At 38.0% G+C, this 18,330-nt stretch overlaps 1 protein-coding gene across 2 annotated transcripts in view; it reads right to left on the bottom strand.

Moving 5' to 3' along the window:
* Nucleotides 1-1,714: 1,714 nt before the first annotated feature.
* Nucleotides 1,715-18,330, bottom strand: part of LOC136679681 (alpha-1,6-mannosylglycoprotein 6-beta-N-acetylglucosaminyltransferase A-like) — a 252,818-nt gene continuing 236,202 nt past the window's right edge. For both annotated transcript variants that reach the window (XM_066658338.1, XM_066658337.1), the window contains 5 exons: nt 12,775-12,921; nt 12,019-12,135; nt 11,156-11,230; nt 2,771-2,928; nt 1,715-2,337 (listed from right to left, as the gene is read on the bottom strand). In XM_066658338.1, the coding sequence (XP_066514435.1) occupies nt 2,139-2,337; nt 2,771-2,928; nt 11,156-11,230; nt 12,019-12,135; nt 12,775-12,921 (696 nt within the window). In that variant the 3' untranslated portion in view covers nt 1,715-2,138. The remainder of the gene's footprint in view (nt 2,338-2,770; nt 2,929-11,155; nt 11,231-12,018; nt 12,136-12,774; nt 12,922-18,330) is intronic.

Raw genomic sequence — 18,330 nt, 5'->3', positions numbered from 1 at the left:
TGTAAAGGAGAGAAATTTGTGTATTTCTAATGTATCTAATAGCCATAGTCCTTTTGCAAATGTACCTAATATTCCAAATGAAAAATAATCCACTTGGGTCATTGCTGATCACAGCTGAAAGAGAGTCAATAAATTTAAAGGAATACAGCAGTGATTTTCAACCTGATCTGTAAATATATTATAGCATACAATCTGTTAGCAAAGACATAACATTCAGTGTTTTTATGTAAATACCACTGACCATAAACTCACCTATAAGAGAAGCTAATAAGCAAAAACATTTTTCATATATTACTACACCCCTCTTATAATTAGTTAACTTGGCTACATTAAAATGCCCCTGTAGTGGGCGGGTTCAGCTTGTATAATCGCCTTAGAAAAGCATGAAATAAGATGGAATCCTCTGCAACACCTGCCTGTTTATGGTCAACAAATAAAACAGCACTGAGGGTGAAGCAAAGAGCTTGAATTCTCTATAACGATAGAGCCCAATCCAATACCTCTGGAATGAGATGTGAAAAGATGTGTCATCCATATCTCACAATTCAGTATCAGAAAACTGTGCTTGCAGTTCCAGCTCTTTTGACTAAATGCAATTAATTTCTCCCAACATCTTTAAAATGTCTAGTGTAAAACCTTCCAAGAAGAGCAGAAGCAAGAAATAAAGGGGGACAAATTTAAATTCAGCAGAAATATTGCACATTTGTCCTCAAAGCTTTTGCAATATATTGTATGCAAATTTAATAACGCAAATATGAAACTGTAAAGTCAATGTACTACAAAAGAAAAAATAAATTACAAATAAATGTATGATGGGGGAAAAAGACTAGTAAATTTAGTACTATTTTATCTCATACTTGAAAGTACAGAGCAACACATCTAAATGCTTGTCTATGCTAATCTGTATGCAACAGTAGATCTGGTTGAAAAACGAAGTATTCCATAATGTTTGTGAATGTGTGCTGTAATAAAGATATAAATATTCAAAATTAGTATCTACACTTGGTCACCCATGTCTTTCGGCAGCTTGAACAGGAAAAGTACGTTATAGGGAAAAAGCAGAGAAGCTTCTTGTTCAACAAAGAGATGCATACTATCCTAATGAGGTCTGGACTCTGCTGGAGCTTTGAAAACATCCCAGTCCAGTGAGGATGGTCCCATGATTTCAGTGAGCATGGAGAAAGGTAGAGAGGTGACATGTTGAGGGAAAAAACAGAAAAAAATATAACAGCACTGCAGTAGCATGTCCATACAGGCAGGGGGCAGAGTTCCAATTCCCTGCAACTCCTCTTCAAGTATTTCAGGCCATATCGGGTTCTCCAAGACTCACATTAAGAGGTTCAGAAACTGACCAAAAAATTTTAAAATCTCAGTCTCTCTCATTTTTCTCTCTTAAATTTTCTTTCCTGTGAGTGATGGTTGTCATGTTCTGAAACTCTGTTCAAGGCGCTAAGCTGAAAGAAATGGTTCTCACTCACCACGCCAAGCTCCAGAATGTGTAGTCGTGCATATGTCCATATATAGTCGCAATTTAGGATGTGGCTAGAAGCTTTTCTAGCTATGAACATGCAACACTTTGACTGGCTAAAATCTTTGATGTGATAGTCATTCATTTGATTTTACTCAGTAAAGATAAAAAAAAACAATATATATATATATATATATATATATATATATATATATATATATATATATATATATATATATCCCCAAAATATCCCTGAAACATCAATCCATTTCTTTCTACTCTCTTCCTCTAAATTAACAGGAAGTGCAAACACACAGGAGTCTGAAAGGTCCCATGAAAAACCTTGCTTCTCATTGTTTTGTTAAACTAAGTTGGCTAATTTACATATATAGGCAGCATAAATGCCCACAACATGCAGAGGAATTACTGGAGTGTTCTTTGGCCATCAGTTACAACTGTGTGCCACGGGACATCCTTTTGGCTTAAGCAGCACAACACTGATGTGTCTAAAACTGAAGATTGGATAGAAGAATGGGATTTTATACAGGAAAAGCTACACAAAACCCACCACCAAAAGATGTACACAAACAAGTCATCACAAGAGCTCCAGCACAGCTGTGATCCACAGTTCAGGGGGAAACACTGGAGTGTTTGTGTGTGTGTGTGTGTGTTATAAACAGCCTTTGCAGAGAGCAACCTGGCCCTTCATGTAGTCCCTGCAGGGGCAGATGCGTTGCAGTGAGTGATGTGCTCCTGCGCAGCTGAAAAGGAGCAGGTCAGACTGCAGCACACAGTGACGGGCAGAGGAACTGAATGCTGGAATTACAATATCACCAGCACTCTCCACTGTCTTACACTCCAATCCAAACCTGTAGACCCACACCCACACACAAACAGAGAAGATTAAGCCATATAGTAAATAAAAAACATCACAACAAAATATGTTGCACCACATTTCAACATACTGCCACAAACTATAATTGTAATTGTTTTATTCACCACTACAAATGCACTGCAGTGCATCCAGTTAAATATGAATAACAATCCTTACAAAACAGCTATATATTGACATTGTCTAGCCCTTTAGTAAGTTCTCTTTAGTGTTTCCCTTTTTATCTGTTACAAATTAATATTAATGGCCTTTAAGGTATTTACAATCTAATTAATAATCATGTTTTAAACCATTTATAAACTTTTATATGTGTAGGCTTATTATAAAATGTTAGCATGTTTTGCTCCTTATATGCATATATAATATATAATACCTAAAAAAATGCATATAGTTTTTTTGGGCAGACAGACCTGGCCAGGTCCTTGTCCTTGTTGAGGTGCTGAAAGAAGGATGGCTCACAAATGAGCTGCTCCTCCTGACACACTTGCTTACAGGATTTCCCCACTGGAGCCAGTTTAACCTGCAGAGCACTGAGAGGAGGCCACATCACTTGGCCATGACAGAAATCCTACACAGTGCCACAGAAAGAGAAGAGAGGGCAGAATTAAGGACAGAAGTATATAACAAATAATACAAAAATAATAATAATTAATTAAAACATACATACAGCTGCTGGTCATAAAATTAGAATATCATGAGAAAGATGATTTATTTCAGTAATTAAATTCAAAAAGTATATTATACTCATTCATTACACACAGACTGATATATGTCAAGTATTTATTTTCATTTGATGATTATAACCAACAATTTATGAAAATCCCAAATTCAGTATCTCAGAAAATTAGAATATTACTAAGGACCAGCACAAGAAATGCTGGCCAACTGAAAAGTATGAACATGAAAAGTATGAGCATGTACAGCACTCAATACATAGTTGGGGCTCCTTTTGCCTGATTACTGCAGCAATGCGGCGTGGCATGGAGTCGATCAGTCTGTGGCACTGCTCAGGTGTTATGAGAGCCCAGATTGCTCTGATAGTGGCCTTCAGCTCTTCTGCATTTTTGGGTCTGAAGTATTGCATCTTCCTCTTCACAATACCCCATAGATTTTCTATGGGGTTAAGATCAGGTGAGTTTGCTGGCCAATTAAGAATAGGGATACCATGGTCCTTAAACCAGTTACTGGTAGCTTTGGCACTGTGTGCAGGTGCCAAGTCCTGCTGGATTATGAAATCTGCATCTCCATGAAGTTGGTCAGCAGCAGGAATTGCTCCAAAACTTCTAAAACTGGCTGCTTTGGCCTTGGACCTCAGAAAACACAGTGGACCAACACCAGCAGATGACATGGCACCCAAAACCATCACTGACTGCAGAAACTTTACACTGGACCTCAAGCAACATGGATTTTGTGCCTCTCCTCCTCTGCCTTTCCAAAGGAAATGCAAAATTTACTTTCATCAGAGAACATAGATATGGACCACTCAGCAGCAGTCCAGTCCTTTTTGTCTTTAGCCCAGGAGCGAAACACTTCTGACGCTGTCTCTTGATCAAGAGTGGTTTGACACAAGGAATGCGACGCTGAAACCCATGTCTTGAATATGTCTGTGTGGTGGTGGTTCTTAAGGCAATGAATCCAGCTGCAGTCCAGTCTTTATGAATCTCCCCCACATTTTTGAATGGATTGTGTTTCATAATCCTCTCCAGGGTGCGGTTATCCCTATTGCTTGTATACTTTTTTGTACCACATCTTTTCCTTCGCTTCACCTCTCTATTAATGTGCTTGGACACAGCTCTGTGAACAGCCAGCCTCTTTAGCAATGACCTTTTGTGTCTTGCTCTGCTTGTGTAAAGTGTCAATGGTCGCATTTTGGACAACTGTCAAGTCAGCAGTCTTCCCCATGAGTGTGTAGCCTACAGAACTAGACTGAGAGACCATTTAAAGGCCTCTGCAGGTTATGAGTTTTCAGTTTTCAGTTTTGAGTTAATTAGCTGATTAGAGTGTGGCACCAGGTGTCTTCAATATTGAATATTTTTAAAATATTCTAATTTTATGACCAGCACCTGTATACACACACACAATTATATATATATAGCAAAAATATATTCAAGTTTTATTTATGTATCATAATTTGACACAAGATTTTTTTTTTTTGCCAGGTGTTTTTGCTGCTATAAAAGTGCAGAGAATATATAATGGCTGCCCCAAAGACTGCAAAAATTAAAAAATATAGATAATACATCTTTGTAATAAAATTAAGATTATTTGTAAAATTTTATTTAAGAATTTAAATAAACTTAAATAAATATGTAAATAAACAGTCAGTTAATCAAGAAGGTAAGTGAAAGTTAAATGAGCAAATTATGCTCTGTAACGTAACTTAGTTTGGAAATATGCTGTGTATGTATTGGTGCTTTTCCACTGCATGGGTCCAGCTCTACACGGCTCAGCATGCTTAAAGCTTGTTGCTTTTCCACTGGCAGTGCTCCCTTGCGAAATGGATCCGGTGACGTTGCAAAACCCCGTCTCTAGGAATCGGAAACTCTGGCTTTGAAAACCACAACAATGGCAGTGCTAAAGTTAGGCGCCGTTTACTCATCATGTATTCACGTGCTGTTTTTTTGGACATGGCTGTGTCCCAGTTTTCCTTGTTGTATGTTCATCTTTCACTGGAAATTTTCATTGGCCATTGGCCCAAGGAGCATATAAACCTGTTCAAAACACCTTGAGGTAAAGTTACGAGATTCCGTTGTGAGTCCGATAAAAAGAAAGCAGCTGTAATTTAAGAGATTTAATAAGCAGCGTGTTTGTGCTGGATTTAAATGAGCTCTGCATTTTGTGGTGATTGTAGAGTTGTGTAGGTTCCATGCAGTGGAAAATCATCATAAGTTATGAGGTTCTAACTGTTCATTTTCCATATGGTCTGGGGGGAAGAAAATACTATTTAAATGCTCAGTCCTGGCCCTGATAAAACAGAACTGTTTCTTGGAACACTTTATAGCTTGGGTGGTGTGGGTCCTTGATGATATGATTTGCTGGTGACCTGCACAGTCTGGTATAAATGTCCTGTATTCAAGTCTGTGCTGTCCTGTTGTTGCATACAGCACATCTGATCACTCTATGAAGTGCCGCCTTCTCCTGGAATCTACACAATGCCATACCAGACTGCGACACCCCCAGAAAAACAGAGCTTATTTTTTTCAATGAAGGATTTCTGTAATGCTCTGCAGAGTGAATTTCCTCAGCTGCCTGAGGAACTGACTTCTGTTTACGTTTCTCTTACGGTTCTCAGAGATGTGAGATCTATCTCAAAACCTAATGAGCTGTCAATATAGAGAGCATTTTACGTCATAGTGTGCGCGCTTCCAACACATAGGCTTTCCCATATTTTAGATACCTTATATATGCTGCCTACAGAGATACTTTAATCTGGCCAAATTTTAAGGCAGCATTGAACCATTCCACAGCCAATTAAGCAATCCCATGATGCAACTTAGTCTATTTCACTCTTCTTCCACAGCAAAAATAAAAATGGAATTTGTGTTTGGTAGATTATTTCGCTATTGCAACAAAGCTTCTTGCCAATAAATCTTAAACTGGTGGAAAGCCTGGTAATTTCCCTTTTACAAAGTGCCACATTTGTAAGGAACATGTATGTGTGGGATGTACAGTAGAGTTAAGTATGTGGGTTGTGCCCATGAAAAATTTGCCAGATCTCTGCCAAAGCTTATTTTGCTGTTGCTATTGACACTAGTTTTGAGCTTCTAGTACCCCCATGTGCTGCAAATCAGGTGCCTGATTGACACCTGATTGGCAGCACCTGTGAGCACGAGCCTTCTTACAGTGGTTAGTAGGTCTCTGCTCCAAGAATAGGCATGCCACGTTTGACTGATCTGGATAGCACCCAGTGTTCCACAAAAAACAAGTTGCAGCATTATTTGGAGTGAGCCATAGTACCATCTCCAAATTAAAGGCCAAGTTCCATATAATGGGGGATGTCAGAGACAGGCCACAATGTGAGAGTCCCAAGAAGACGACACCCCAAGAAGAACGGTTCCTCACCCTGTCAGCACTTAGGTACCGTAGGCTGTCTGTCATGGCCGATGCCTCTCTGCCAAGACAATTCAGAACAGGCTGAAAGCAGCCAGTCTCTGGTCTCATAGGGCTGCCAGGAGGTCTGTCATGACTGCCCTTCACCGTCAGGCCCATTTGCGCTGGTGTCCACAACACATGCACTGGAACCTGAACATGTGGAGGAATGTTACTTTCAGCTATGAGTCCAGATTCTGCCTACAGCAGTTGGATTGTAGGGTCAAAGTGTAGAGAAGATGCAGAGAACCCTGTGATGTTCAGGAGAAGGTCCCTCCCTACACTCCCTAAGGTCTGTACGCATGGTTTATGACCATCAGACCACCATTAAACCATCAGATCGCTCTTTTAAATCAGTCATGAGATCCTGATAACTAACTCGTAAAATCATCACACGATGAAGCCCAGGACTCTCCAAAAGCATTTGTCAACGTAACTTTCAGACCTAATCTAGGAAAAAATCAGAAGATGGCTCACAGGAGAATAAGTCACTACCCTCTCAAGTTTTCTCTAAAAGAAAGCTATTGAAGCACAATATTAAAATTCTTCTTTCCTACTGATAAATCTCCACCGAAAACTTATATCAACTGACAGGACTTTATGAGACAATCAAAGTGATATGACACTCGACAGCATGAAAGTTTTAATTTAATGTGAAATTTTTAACCAAACATTTATTGTTCAACCCAGAAGAAACAGCATGGACCAACAGTGGCTCCAAGTGAACATTTGGGAAATCGCAAAAGCATCCATTGTTCCATGTCTCCCTCTCTCTCTCATTATCTCTGTCCCAAAAGAAGGTATCATGAACACTTATGCATTTCCTAATCCAGTTTATGCCTTACCCAATATAGTCTTTTTGTTTAATCATGTGAAATTCTATGTTATTCTCATGGAAATGTATTTTCCATGCCTGCATGATTTTATATGAATTTCAGTAAACAAGATCAATCCTGTCCTCAATTTAAAATGAATATTATTTGATCTCTAATAATATAATCTAGAATAGTGTGTGTGCCTATATCAACATACTTGATGTATTAACTCAGGAAAGGAATTAATGCTAAAATAAACAACAGGTTTTATCAAACTAAAAAAAAATAAATAAAAAAATTAGATTCGATTAATGTGGAACCCGAGACTCAGACCACAGTCTGACGGTCACATGCATTCCCCAGGTCCTATAGCCAATCAGAGAACAGCTACCTCTCATGTGGGTGTAACAGCGATAACTAGAAAAGAGTTGGACAGCCAGAAAGGAGTGGAGTCGGAAAAAAAAGAGAAAGAGGTCAGTGGAGTCAAAAGGTCTGGCAGAATTGAACAAAAAGAAAAGGGAGCGAGAACTACACTCCTATGCTGGCAGATCCAAACTCACTCTGAGAAAGGGAAGAAAAGAGTGCTGACTCCCCCTCACTCTGAGGAAAGATGCTAAAATCTCACAAAGAAAACCAAAGACCATCTGAGAGCTGAACAGGAGACACTGATCAGGTTTGGATTGAGCTACATTTAGATTTACTGAGCGTTCTAAAACATTTTTAGAAATAACTCCATCAGTGTCAGCCTTAACTTGTTATTTTTTGTATTTTCTTTTATTGTCCAGTCAAGCATTTTTACTAACGGCTGATCAAAGCAGGTGAAACTTATTTTTGTCCATAATAAGGAATCACCCCTTAGATTAGTAAATAGGAAATATAGAGGTTTTACGGACTTTCAGACGCCAACTCTGAACTTGATCGATGATGCCTTTCTGGCATTCCCAACCATAGCAGTGTAGTGTATATTGGGTTTTTAATTATACACCGTGATACCTATGTGAATATATATTTGAAATATATATTTATATATTGTGTTTATAGCGTTGACCTTATTCAAACTCTTATAATTACTGATATTTGACTAATGATAGCAATTAAAGTTTATAATTGGCTTAAACAATTAAAACGTTACTAATTAGTTTGACAATGAATAATAGTCAAGCTAAGTGAGTTCTTCAGGATTTTCAGGAATTTTAATGAACAAACTGTACATACTGTAATTTCAAATAATGAAAGTTTTATTAATAAGAGGAAAGATTTTTTAATTCAAAACTTTTCATTTCCTCATTTGACTTTTCATCTCGTTATCCGGTCCATACTCCACTACAGCAGCCATCAGTTCTCACCAAAAAGGAAACCCGACCACGTCACTTCTGCTCAGGAGAAAGCCGCAGAAAGCCCTTTTCATTGCTGAAGCGAGCACTTCCCCCTCCAGAGGCATCAGCACACACTTTGGTACCGGACACAGCCAAGGCCTGAGGACCCAGAGACTGAGACTGATTTGCTATATCCATCAGTTGGCAAGAACTACGTCACGGTAAGCCTAAGATCTAATATTCAGAGCTGATGTCTAATTAGTCCTTTGGTAAACTTACACTTTAATCACTAGTTAACTTTCATTAGAGTAGATAATATTATTCACACAATATCACCTAGCCACTGATAAGAATCATAAGAAGGGTTTCATCTGCATTGATCACCGTTTGTGAGGTTACAATAATCGTGCTATATCTATCAAATTAATATTGTTTCTTTTCAATACATTTTTTTTTTGCCTTGAAATAATATTGGTGTATAAAGTCATTAAAGAGTCTGAAGATCCTGAAAAAAAAACACATTCTAGCCACGAATGGGATCCAAATTTATGATAAATTATTAATATTTAAATTATGAATACAATTAATAATAATAATAATAATAATCCATAATTAATAACCACAATTAAGCATAAATAATCCAAATACTGCTCCCACGCTACACATCTTTTGGTGGAGGCAGTGTGATGTGTGGGGTGGTATCTCCCTCACTGGAAAAATGAGGCTTGTAATCAATGCAGATCTTCCAATGCAGAGAGATATCAAGATGAAATTCTGCAATCCCATATCTCCACAGTCTGGGACCAAACTCTATCCTCCAAGATGACAATGCTCGCCCCCACAGAGCGGGGTTTAACAGAGAATTTGGGAGTGGAGAAGATGGAATGGCCTGCCAGCTCCTGACCTCAACGCCATTAAACACTTGTGGGCTCAGCTTGGGCGTGCTGTATGTGCCAGAGTGACCAACACAATCATGTGGGCTGACTTGCGACAAATGCTGATTGAAGATTGGGATGCCATCCCACAGCAGTGTGTGAGCAAGCTGGTGACCAGCATGAGGACGTGGTGCCAGGCTTTTGTGGCTGTGTATGGTTCTTCCACACGCTACTGAGGCTCCTGTTTGTTAAGTGAATCATTTTTAAATTGCTAATATGTCTTGTTTTGTCAAACTTCAAGCTGTTTGGCATTGGCAGAGAGGATTTCTTTTTTTAATTTTTTTTTTATATTTATAAATTCTTTTTTTCATCTTTTTTTAAAGGATTTAAATTTTTAATGGGCGCAACCCACATACTCAGTTCTACTGCTCATCCCACGAATGCATGTTCCTTACAAATGTGGCACCATTTAACAGGGAAATTAACAGGCTTTCCAACGGTATAAATGTATTGCCAAGAAGCATTGTTACAACAAAGAAATAATATATCAAACACAAATTTCCTTACTTTTTATGGTAAGTTTAGTTAAAATAGCAATGAAAACGGGAAGAGCAGAATGCATTACGCTAACAGGTTGAGGTGCCACTCAACGAGTTAAGAATAGACTGGTTGCATGCAATTGCTTTTTAACTAGTCTCTCAATGAGAATCTTATGAGGATAGACACCGCTTAAAATATTGCCTACGTAAACAATTGTCTACATTGTCAGTGCTTACTTAGAATGCTCACTAAGACAGATCTATTGTCTCCCAGGTACGTGCAGCAGATCTATCAGCTCGCTCTATCAGCATTCTGTTGTGGTCAGGGTTATCCTTAGTGGTGTGTACTGGACACTCAGGTTCTTCCTACAACCATTCTTCTGGTTTTGGAGACATTCAACACCAGGTTGTTGACATCATCCAGGTATGCCTCACTAGGTCACACACTACAGTTTTGCCAACAGTAGTAGAGGTGTTAGCAATCCTATCTGTATTTGCACTTGTGTTACTGACCTTGATGGATGCATAAAAAGGTGTTTAAATATTTATCTTTTTACTGTTTAAATCAGTACCATGTGTATTTGTCTGCAATCATCTATAACAACCAGGTTGTGCTATATACACATGTGCTATTGGGGTTGCATAGTTGAGCCTCTACTTTGTCCCTGTACTGTCTTTTTACCACCTTAAATGCTTTTCTAATTTTATTCCAATTTGTGGTGTTATATCTCCAGAGTTTGTCTTAAATATTGTTTTGCAGGGTATGTAATTCCATAGGCTCACTGAGTGTTCTATCAACCCAAGGTTTCTAATTAGGAAAGACCCTATCATTCTCCATAGGAATTATATCATAAGTAATTTTGTATACTGTCACTGTCAAATAATGCTTTTCCAAAATAGCAAGTTTACAGATAGAGGAAAAAAATTATTAACTTTCATTGTAAGTCAATGTAAAAAGATTTTTTATTTCTATTGGTCCATTCATCATGAAATGAAATCACACAAAATAAAACTATATTAAGAAAAAAATAGAAAGCCCAATCTGAGTGAAGCAGTCACAGAAGTCAGAAGCCCTGGCATGTGGTCTCACCTGCACATTTTTTTTATCTCTAATGCACATTTCAGAATAACACACACACAAAAGCACCCTCTCAGTTGTACCTGGTTTTCTATGAAGGCGTTGACTCTCTGTAGCATTCCCTCACATGTGAACTCATAAGGCAGATATGGCTCAATCTGATAACACAAGATTACACATACATAGAAGATACATATACAAGACTATACATGAGATGAGAACCATGAGAACCGTGCATCAACAATAGTCACGATAAAGATGTTAGCACATGGCTTTTTAGACAGAATTAAATTAACATGAGGATGTAAGGCAATTAAGTAATTACCAGTGTATCTCATTGACTTTAGTACTGACTAAATTCTCCCATGTCAGTCATTTTGTGGTGCCTTTTACTTACCATAACACTATAGAAATTATACTAATATTGAACTGACTTGTTAAAATATTCCATCATATCCAAAATCATATTTAAAATGAGATTTTCTTAAGCACAGAGACACTCCAGAAGGGAATTAATAATGTAAAGCATGGCACAAATCAGGGTTCATTTCTGTTGCAAACATCAGATGTTTTGTAGCAAAAAACCAGAATGAATCCAGAGGTCTATACAGGACTCCCGAAAAAAGTGATATATCTAATAGCTTTAGGGATATTTATGGGTAATAAAGCTCATAGCCTACATGTGTGAATATAAAGCATCAAAATCTGCTAATATCCAAACCAGTCATTCATTTGATTAGCATATTATAATATTGATACCAATGTTATAATTATATCTGAGACATCAGCAAGGTCAGCAAGTGAAGGCTTTGAGTATATTCAGTAGCCACATCCATCTCTTATTTATACTGAAACTCAACTGTAAATATAATAAACATCCTATACTAAAATTACATTACCTCACCTCCCCTTGTAAAGTAATCTCTTCCCAATCCCATGTTTTTACCTTCTGGCTGAGGATGGCTCTAATAGCTCGCTCTACTTCTGCAGGGTTGTCTATGTCCACAGTCCAGACATGAGGCTGCCCAATATACACTTCTGCATATGGGTGCTGAGAGGTCAACTACAATCAAAGAATTTTTTTTTTTAAAACCCCACTCTGGGATAACCAAACATACAAAAAATGTTTTGAAAGTTTTGAAATATTGTCCCATTCTTGCTTGTTATGGGATTTCAGCTGCTCAACAGATTGTTTGGGTTTTTATTTTATTTTTAGCATTACACAACTTTTCCAGTCTTTTGTTCTCTGTCCCATCTTTTTTGGAACATGTTAATGGGATTGAATAGAAACTGGGTAAATAACTTGGGAAACTGGGTAAGAAACTTTTTTTCCCCAAAACTAATCAAATTTACCAGTTTCCACATTTGTCTTTGTTCTATTTTCAATTAAATATAGAGTATTAATAGTTTTAATATCATTGGATTCTGCTCAGCTTCCTAGTTGTCCTGAAAAAGGGTTTGTATTTATATTCCACAAGAATAGTACTCATACTTCAATGGTTTGATTAGAAAATCAGTATCCATGAAATATTTGAATTACAATTGAGTGATAACACATACATAACAAACTTCCATGTCAGTGCACTGTCCAAATAATATCTGGTCAGTAGTGACTTCACAGTCAAAAACAGAACAATGATGACTGCATGACTGAATACTAAATTTTGGAGAAGTCAACAAATATGTGAGAAAACGAGTTTACCTCTCTTAGCGTGGGTTTGCCCTTGAAGAAATCTGTATTCTTGCTGCTCTTGGGTGGGTTGAACTTAGGGTTCAAGAATGCACAGCCATTTGCGATAGCTTCCAGAGGGGCCGGGCCTTCATAAGGAAAGGACAGTCCCACAAACAACTGCAGAAAAAGAAATTGATATTAAAATATATATATATATATATATATATATATATATATATATATATATATATATATATATATATATATATATATCAACAAATGAACGGTCCTGGTAAATGACTTGCAATGTAGTGTGCAAAATATTTGATTACAAAAAAATAATCTGTAATTCTGTATTTCTAAGTCTGTAATTTTTATCGTCGGTACACTTCAACTGTGAGACACAGAATCTAGGGTTAGGGTTATGGTTGAAACTATGGATACTGGAAGCCTGTGCTAGCATTTCTCCTGCTATCAGAGTGTGAAGAGTGGGAGAAGAGAATTGACAATCCAACACAATGAGCAGCATTTTGAACACATTTTATAAGTGGTCAGAAACTTGAAAATAACTCATGAAAGAATAAAGTTACGTTAAAACCAATATTTTTCTTGTGAAATTCCCAATAAGTTTGATGTGTCACATGACCCTCTTCCCATTGAAAAAAAACAAAATTTGGATCCAAAATCGCCAACTTCAAAATGGCCACCATGGTCACCACCCATCTTGAAAAGTTTTCCCCCTACGATATACTAATGTGCCACAAACAAGAAGTTAATATCACCAACCATTCCCATTTTATTAAGGTGTATCCATATAAATGGCCCACCCTGTATACTTGTATATTACTGTTATATTATTATTATGTACTACATATACTGTGTCTGTGCATGTTTTATTTTTAACTGTAGTGTGCACTAGTCATTTTGCAATTCCTGGTACATAAACTACATTTTGCTGTCAGGTATGATGAACATTATCCTTAAATCAGAAGGTAAAAAAAATTAAGTCTAATGTTTCAGTGTGCAAGTGTGCACCAATATGGAATTAAGGTGGAAAATTGACACAGGTAACATATTAATTAACAATACTGTGTGTAGGCCATTGAAGCCTACACGGTCAACATGTTCTTCTACTCCTCTCTCATATATGGTGTTTGAGGGCCTCCTACGCTTCTTTGGACAACAGGGCTAATCTCACAACAGATTCTTATTCGGTTTCATGACTTGAGCAAATATTTGAGAAGGCAAACCTGTAAGGTTGGGTGGAGGGCACAAGGAGAGCGGCAATAATTTGCTTGTGGAAGCCCTCAGGCCTCAGGGCCTTTAGCCTTGTGCTAAATGTCCTCTGAGCACAAAGGGCAGTCTGTACTGTGCCGGACAGATGACCACACATTCAGTGCCCAGGAAAGTACAGAAGAGGGATTCATGTGGAAAATATGCACAGAGCACTGGGCTAGACATGAAACACTTTCCCTCTGACCATATCATATCACACACACAATCTCTCTCTATACAGGTGCTGGTCATAAAATTAGAATAGCATGAAAAAGTTGGTATTCAGTAATTCCATTCAAAAAGTGAAACTTGTATATTATACTCATACATTACACACAAACTGATATATTTCTTTTAATTTGATGATAAATTAGTTGTCAGTTGTTTGACTGACAACTAATGAAAACCCAAAGTTCAGTATCTCAGAAAATTAGAATAGTGGCCTTCAGGACTTCTGCATTGCTGGGTCTGGCATATAACATCCTCCTCTTCACAGATTTTCTATGGGGTTAAAGTCAGGCGAGTTTGCTGGCCAATTAAGAACAGGGATACCATGGGCCTTAAACCAGGTACTGGTAGCTTTGGTGCTGTGTGCAGGTGCCAAGTCCTGTTGGAAAATGAGATCTGCATCTCCATAAAGTTGGTCAGCAGCAGGAAGCATGAAGTGCTCTAAAACTTCCTGGTAGACGGCTGCTTTGACCTCAGAAAACACAGTGGACCAACACCAGCATTACTCCCCAAACCATCACTGACTATGGAAACTTTACACTGGACCTCAAGCAACGTGGATTCTGTGCCTCTCCTCTCTTCCTGCAAACTTTGAGACCTTGATTTCCAAAGTAAATGCAAAATTTACTTTCATCAGGGAACGTAACTTTGGAACGCTCCAAAAGCAGTCCAGTCCTTTGTGGAAGCAAGACGCTTCTTACACTGTCTCTTGTACAAAAGTGGCTTGACACAAGGAATGTGACGCTGAAACTCATGTCTTGCATCGGTCTGTGTGGTGGTGGTTCTTGAAGCACTAACTCCAGCCACAGTCCGGTCTTTGTGAATCTCCCCCACATTTTTGAATGGGTTTTGTTTCACAATCCTTTCCAGGGTGAGGTTATCCCTATTGCTTGTACACTTTTTTCTACCATATCTTTTCCTTCCCTTCGCCTCTCTATTAATGTGCTTGGACACCAAGCTCTGTGAACAGCCAGCCTCTTTAGCAATGACCTTTTGTGTCTTGCTTTGCTTGTGTAAGGTGTCAATGGTCGTCTTTTGGACAACTGTCAAGTCTTCCCCATGATTGTGGAGCCTACAGAACTAGACAGAAATCATTTAAAGGCCTTTGCAGGTGTTTTGAGTTAATTAGCTGATTAGAGTGTGGCACCAGGTGTCTTCAATATTGAACCTTTTCACAATATTCTAATTTTCTGAGATAATGAATTTGGGGTTTTCATTAGTTGTCAGTTATAATCATCAAATTAAAAGAAATAAACACCTGAAATATATGTCTGTGTTTAATGAATGAGTATAATATACAAGTTTCACTTTTTGGATGGAATAAATTAAATAAATCAACTTTTTCTAATTTTATGACCAGCACCTGTATATTCACTAATGTTTTTATCTTTTTACATTCTTGGCACAAGAGAAATTCATTCATTTTAAATTTTAAATATGTATATTTTTCCAGTTCCTTGTTTAAATGCCATATTTATGCTGATGAATCAATTACAAAAATATCTATCAAAATTTAGGTGTTTTCTTTAGCCTTAAACTGAACAAAACAACTGGCTTTTTTGCCATATTGCCCCTTGTGAATGCCACAATTGTAAAGGTTATAGACTCCACTTGTTTAAAACCTCATAAATAATATTCAGTACAAATCCATCAATATTATGTATATATTATGTAAAAATATATACATTTATTCACTCATTGTCTGTTAGCACTTATCCAATTCAGCGCCTACCTGGAATCACTGATGCGCAAGGTGTGAATAAACACTGGAGGGGGCGCCAGTCCTTCACAAGGTGACACACACACACCTCTGGATATTTTTGAGTAGCCAGTCCACCTACCAATGTGTGTTTTTGGACTGTGGGAGAAAACCCACACGGACACGAGGAGAACACACCGCACAGAAAACTGCATGTCAGCAATACCAGAATGGTGTTACCCAGCGTAAAATAGCAAAGACTTTTAAGTTATCATCATTAACCGTGCATAACATCATCAAAAGATTCAGAGAATCTGGAACAATTGCTGTGCATAAGGGTCAAGGCCATAAAACTCTACTGGATTCTCGTGATCTCAGGGCCCTTAAACGTCACTGCACCTCAAACAGGAATGCCACTGACAAGGAAATAACAGAATGGGCTCAGGAATACATCCAGAAAGCATTGTCAGTGAACACAATCCACAGTGCCATCTGCCGTTGCCTGCTGAAACTCTACAGTGCAAAGAGGAAGCCATTTCTAAGCAAGCTCCACAAGCTCAGACGTTTGCACTGGGCCAGGGGTCTTTTAAAATGGAGTGTGGCAAAATGGAAGACAGTTCTGTGTTCAGATGAGTCACGATTTGAAGTTCTTTATGGAACACTGGGACGCCATGTCATCTGGACTAGAGAAGACAAGGATAACCCAAGTTGTTATTAATGCTCAGTTCAGAAGCCTGCATCACTGATGGTATGGGGTTGCATGAGTGCTTGTGGCATGGGGAGCTTGCATGTCTGGAAAGGCACCATTAATGCAGAGAAATATGTTCAGGTTCTAGAACAACATATGCTCCCATCTAGACGTCATCTCTTTCAAGGAAGACCCTGCATTTTTCACTAAGACAATGCCAGACCACGTTCTGCAGCAATCACAACATCATGGCTACGTAGGAGAAGGATCTGGGTACTGAAATATCCAGCCTGCAGTCCAGATCCTTTCACCTATAGTGAACATTTGGCGCATCATAAAGAGGAAGGTGCGACAAAGAAGGCCCAAGACGATTGAACAGTTAGAGGCCTGTATTAGACCTGAATGAGAGAGCATTCCTATTTCTAAACTTGAGAAACTGGTCTCCTCTGTCCCAGACGTCTGTTGAGTGTTGTAAGAAGAAGGGGGGATGCCACACAGTGGTAAAAAATGGCCTTGTCCCAACTTGTTTGGGATTTGTTGACGCCATGAAATTTTGAAACAACATATTTTTCCCTTAAAATGATACATTCTCTCAGTTTAAACTTTTGATCTGTGATTTGTGTTCTATTCTGAATAAAATATTAGATGTTGGCACCCCCACATCATTGCATTAAGTTTTTATTCACAATTTGTTTAGTGTCCCAACTTTTTTGGAATCCGGTTTTTATTAATGTATAATCTAGCACTTACATCTGCATGGCGTAGGACTCTAGACTTTGAAATGGACTGTAGAATGCTGACATATAGATTGCCACACCACAAAACACTCTGAGATTGAACAAGGGACTGTATTAGATATTTTAGGATTTGCTTTTTAGGCCTTAGGGTTATATTGTTAGTAAATCTAGAGTTTGTTAAAACCACACACCAGCTTCAGTACCAGGTTTGTGTTATTTAGCTGAACAATTAATCCACTGACAGGGCTTTTTATTAGGATCAGCTTGAAATTGCTCAACTCAGTACCGGTTTGATTTGCCTTTAGCTGGTCATGTTTCCACTAGAAAAACTCAGCCACCAAATGGAGCTGGTGACGTTGCTGCTGATTTTTGGATGCATGGCAAGACTTGTTTCCAAGACTGGGTTGCACTGGTTTTGCACAAATTCATTCTTAAGTTTATGTGTAAATTCTTTACAATGTCCTTAGTTAAACCTGTGGAGTCAGCTGAACTGAACTAAAATTCCACTTATATAACTCAGCAAGATTTTATCTTAGAAAAAGAATTAAACAAAAATAGTGAAATCCTTACTTTCAAATCAAATAATCATATTTAATCCTGGACAAGTTAATAAGACTAAGTAGCTAAACTAAATTTTGGGCCAACGCTTTGGCCCAGTTCTGCATGACCAACTCAGACTCTCATTTGAAGCACTGACAGCAGCCTGTTGCTACCCACCCCATTCCCAGCTCATCGCTCCTACTTTGCAAAATAATAGAAACTAACTGCTTCCCAGCAGGTGTGTGGGGGATCTTTGCCTTATGAAAAAATGTTTAAATGTTCTTGATGTAATGTTTCATGTACTTGATTTGGGACAGTAGTAGCCATAACCTGCTATCAAAAAACATTCAGTAATTTCCAGAACCCATTTTTAAACCATAAAGCAAACCAGTAAACTAGTTAACTACATTTTAAAATAT

This window comes from Hoplias malabaricus, chromosome Y, assembly GCF_029633855.1.
Source record: "Hoplias malabaricus isolate fHopMal1 chromosome Y, fHopMal1.hap1, whole genome shotgun sequence".
Lineage (NCBI taxonomy): Eukaryota > Metazoa > Chordata > Actinopteri > Characiformes > Erythrinidae > Hoplias > Hoplias malabaricus.
Note: the sequence above shows the minus strand (reverse complement) of the source record. Positions and strands in the feature narration are given on the sequence as shown.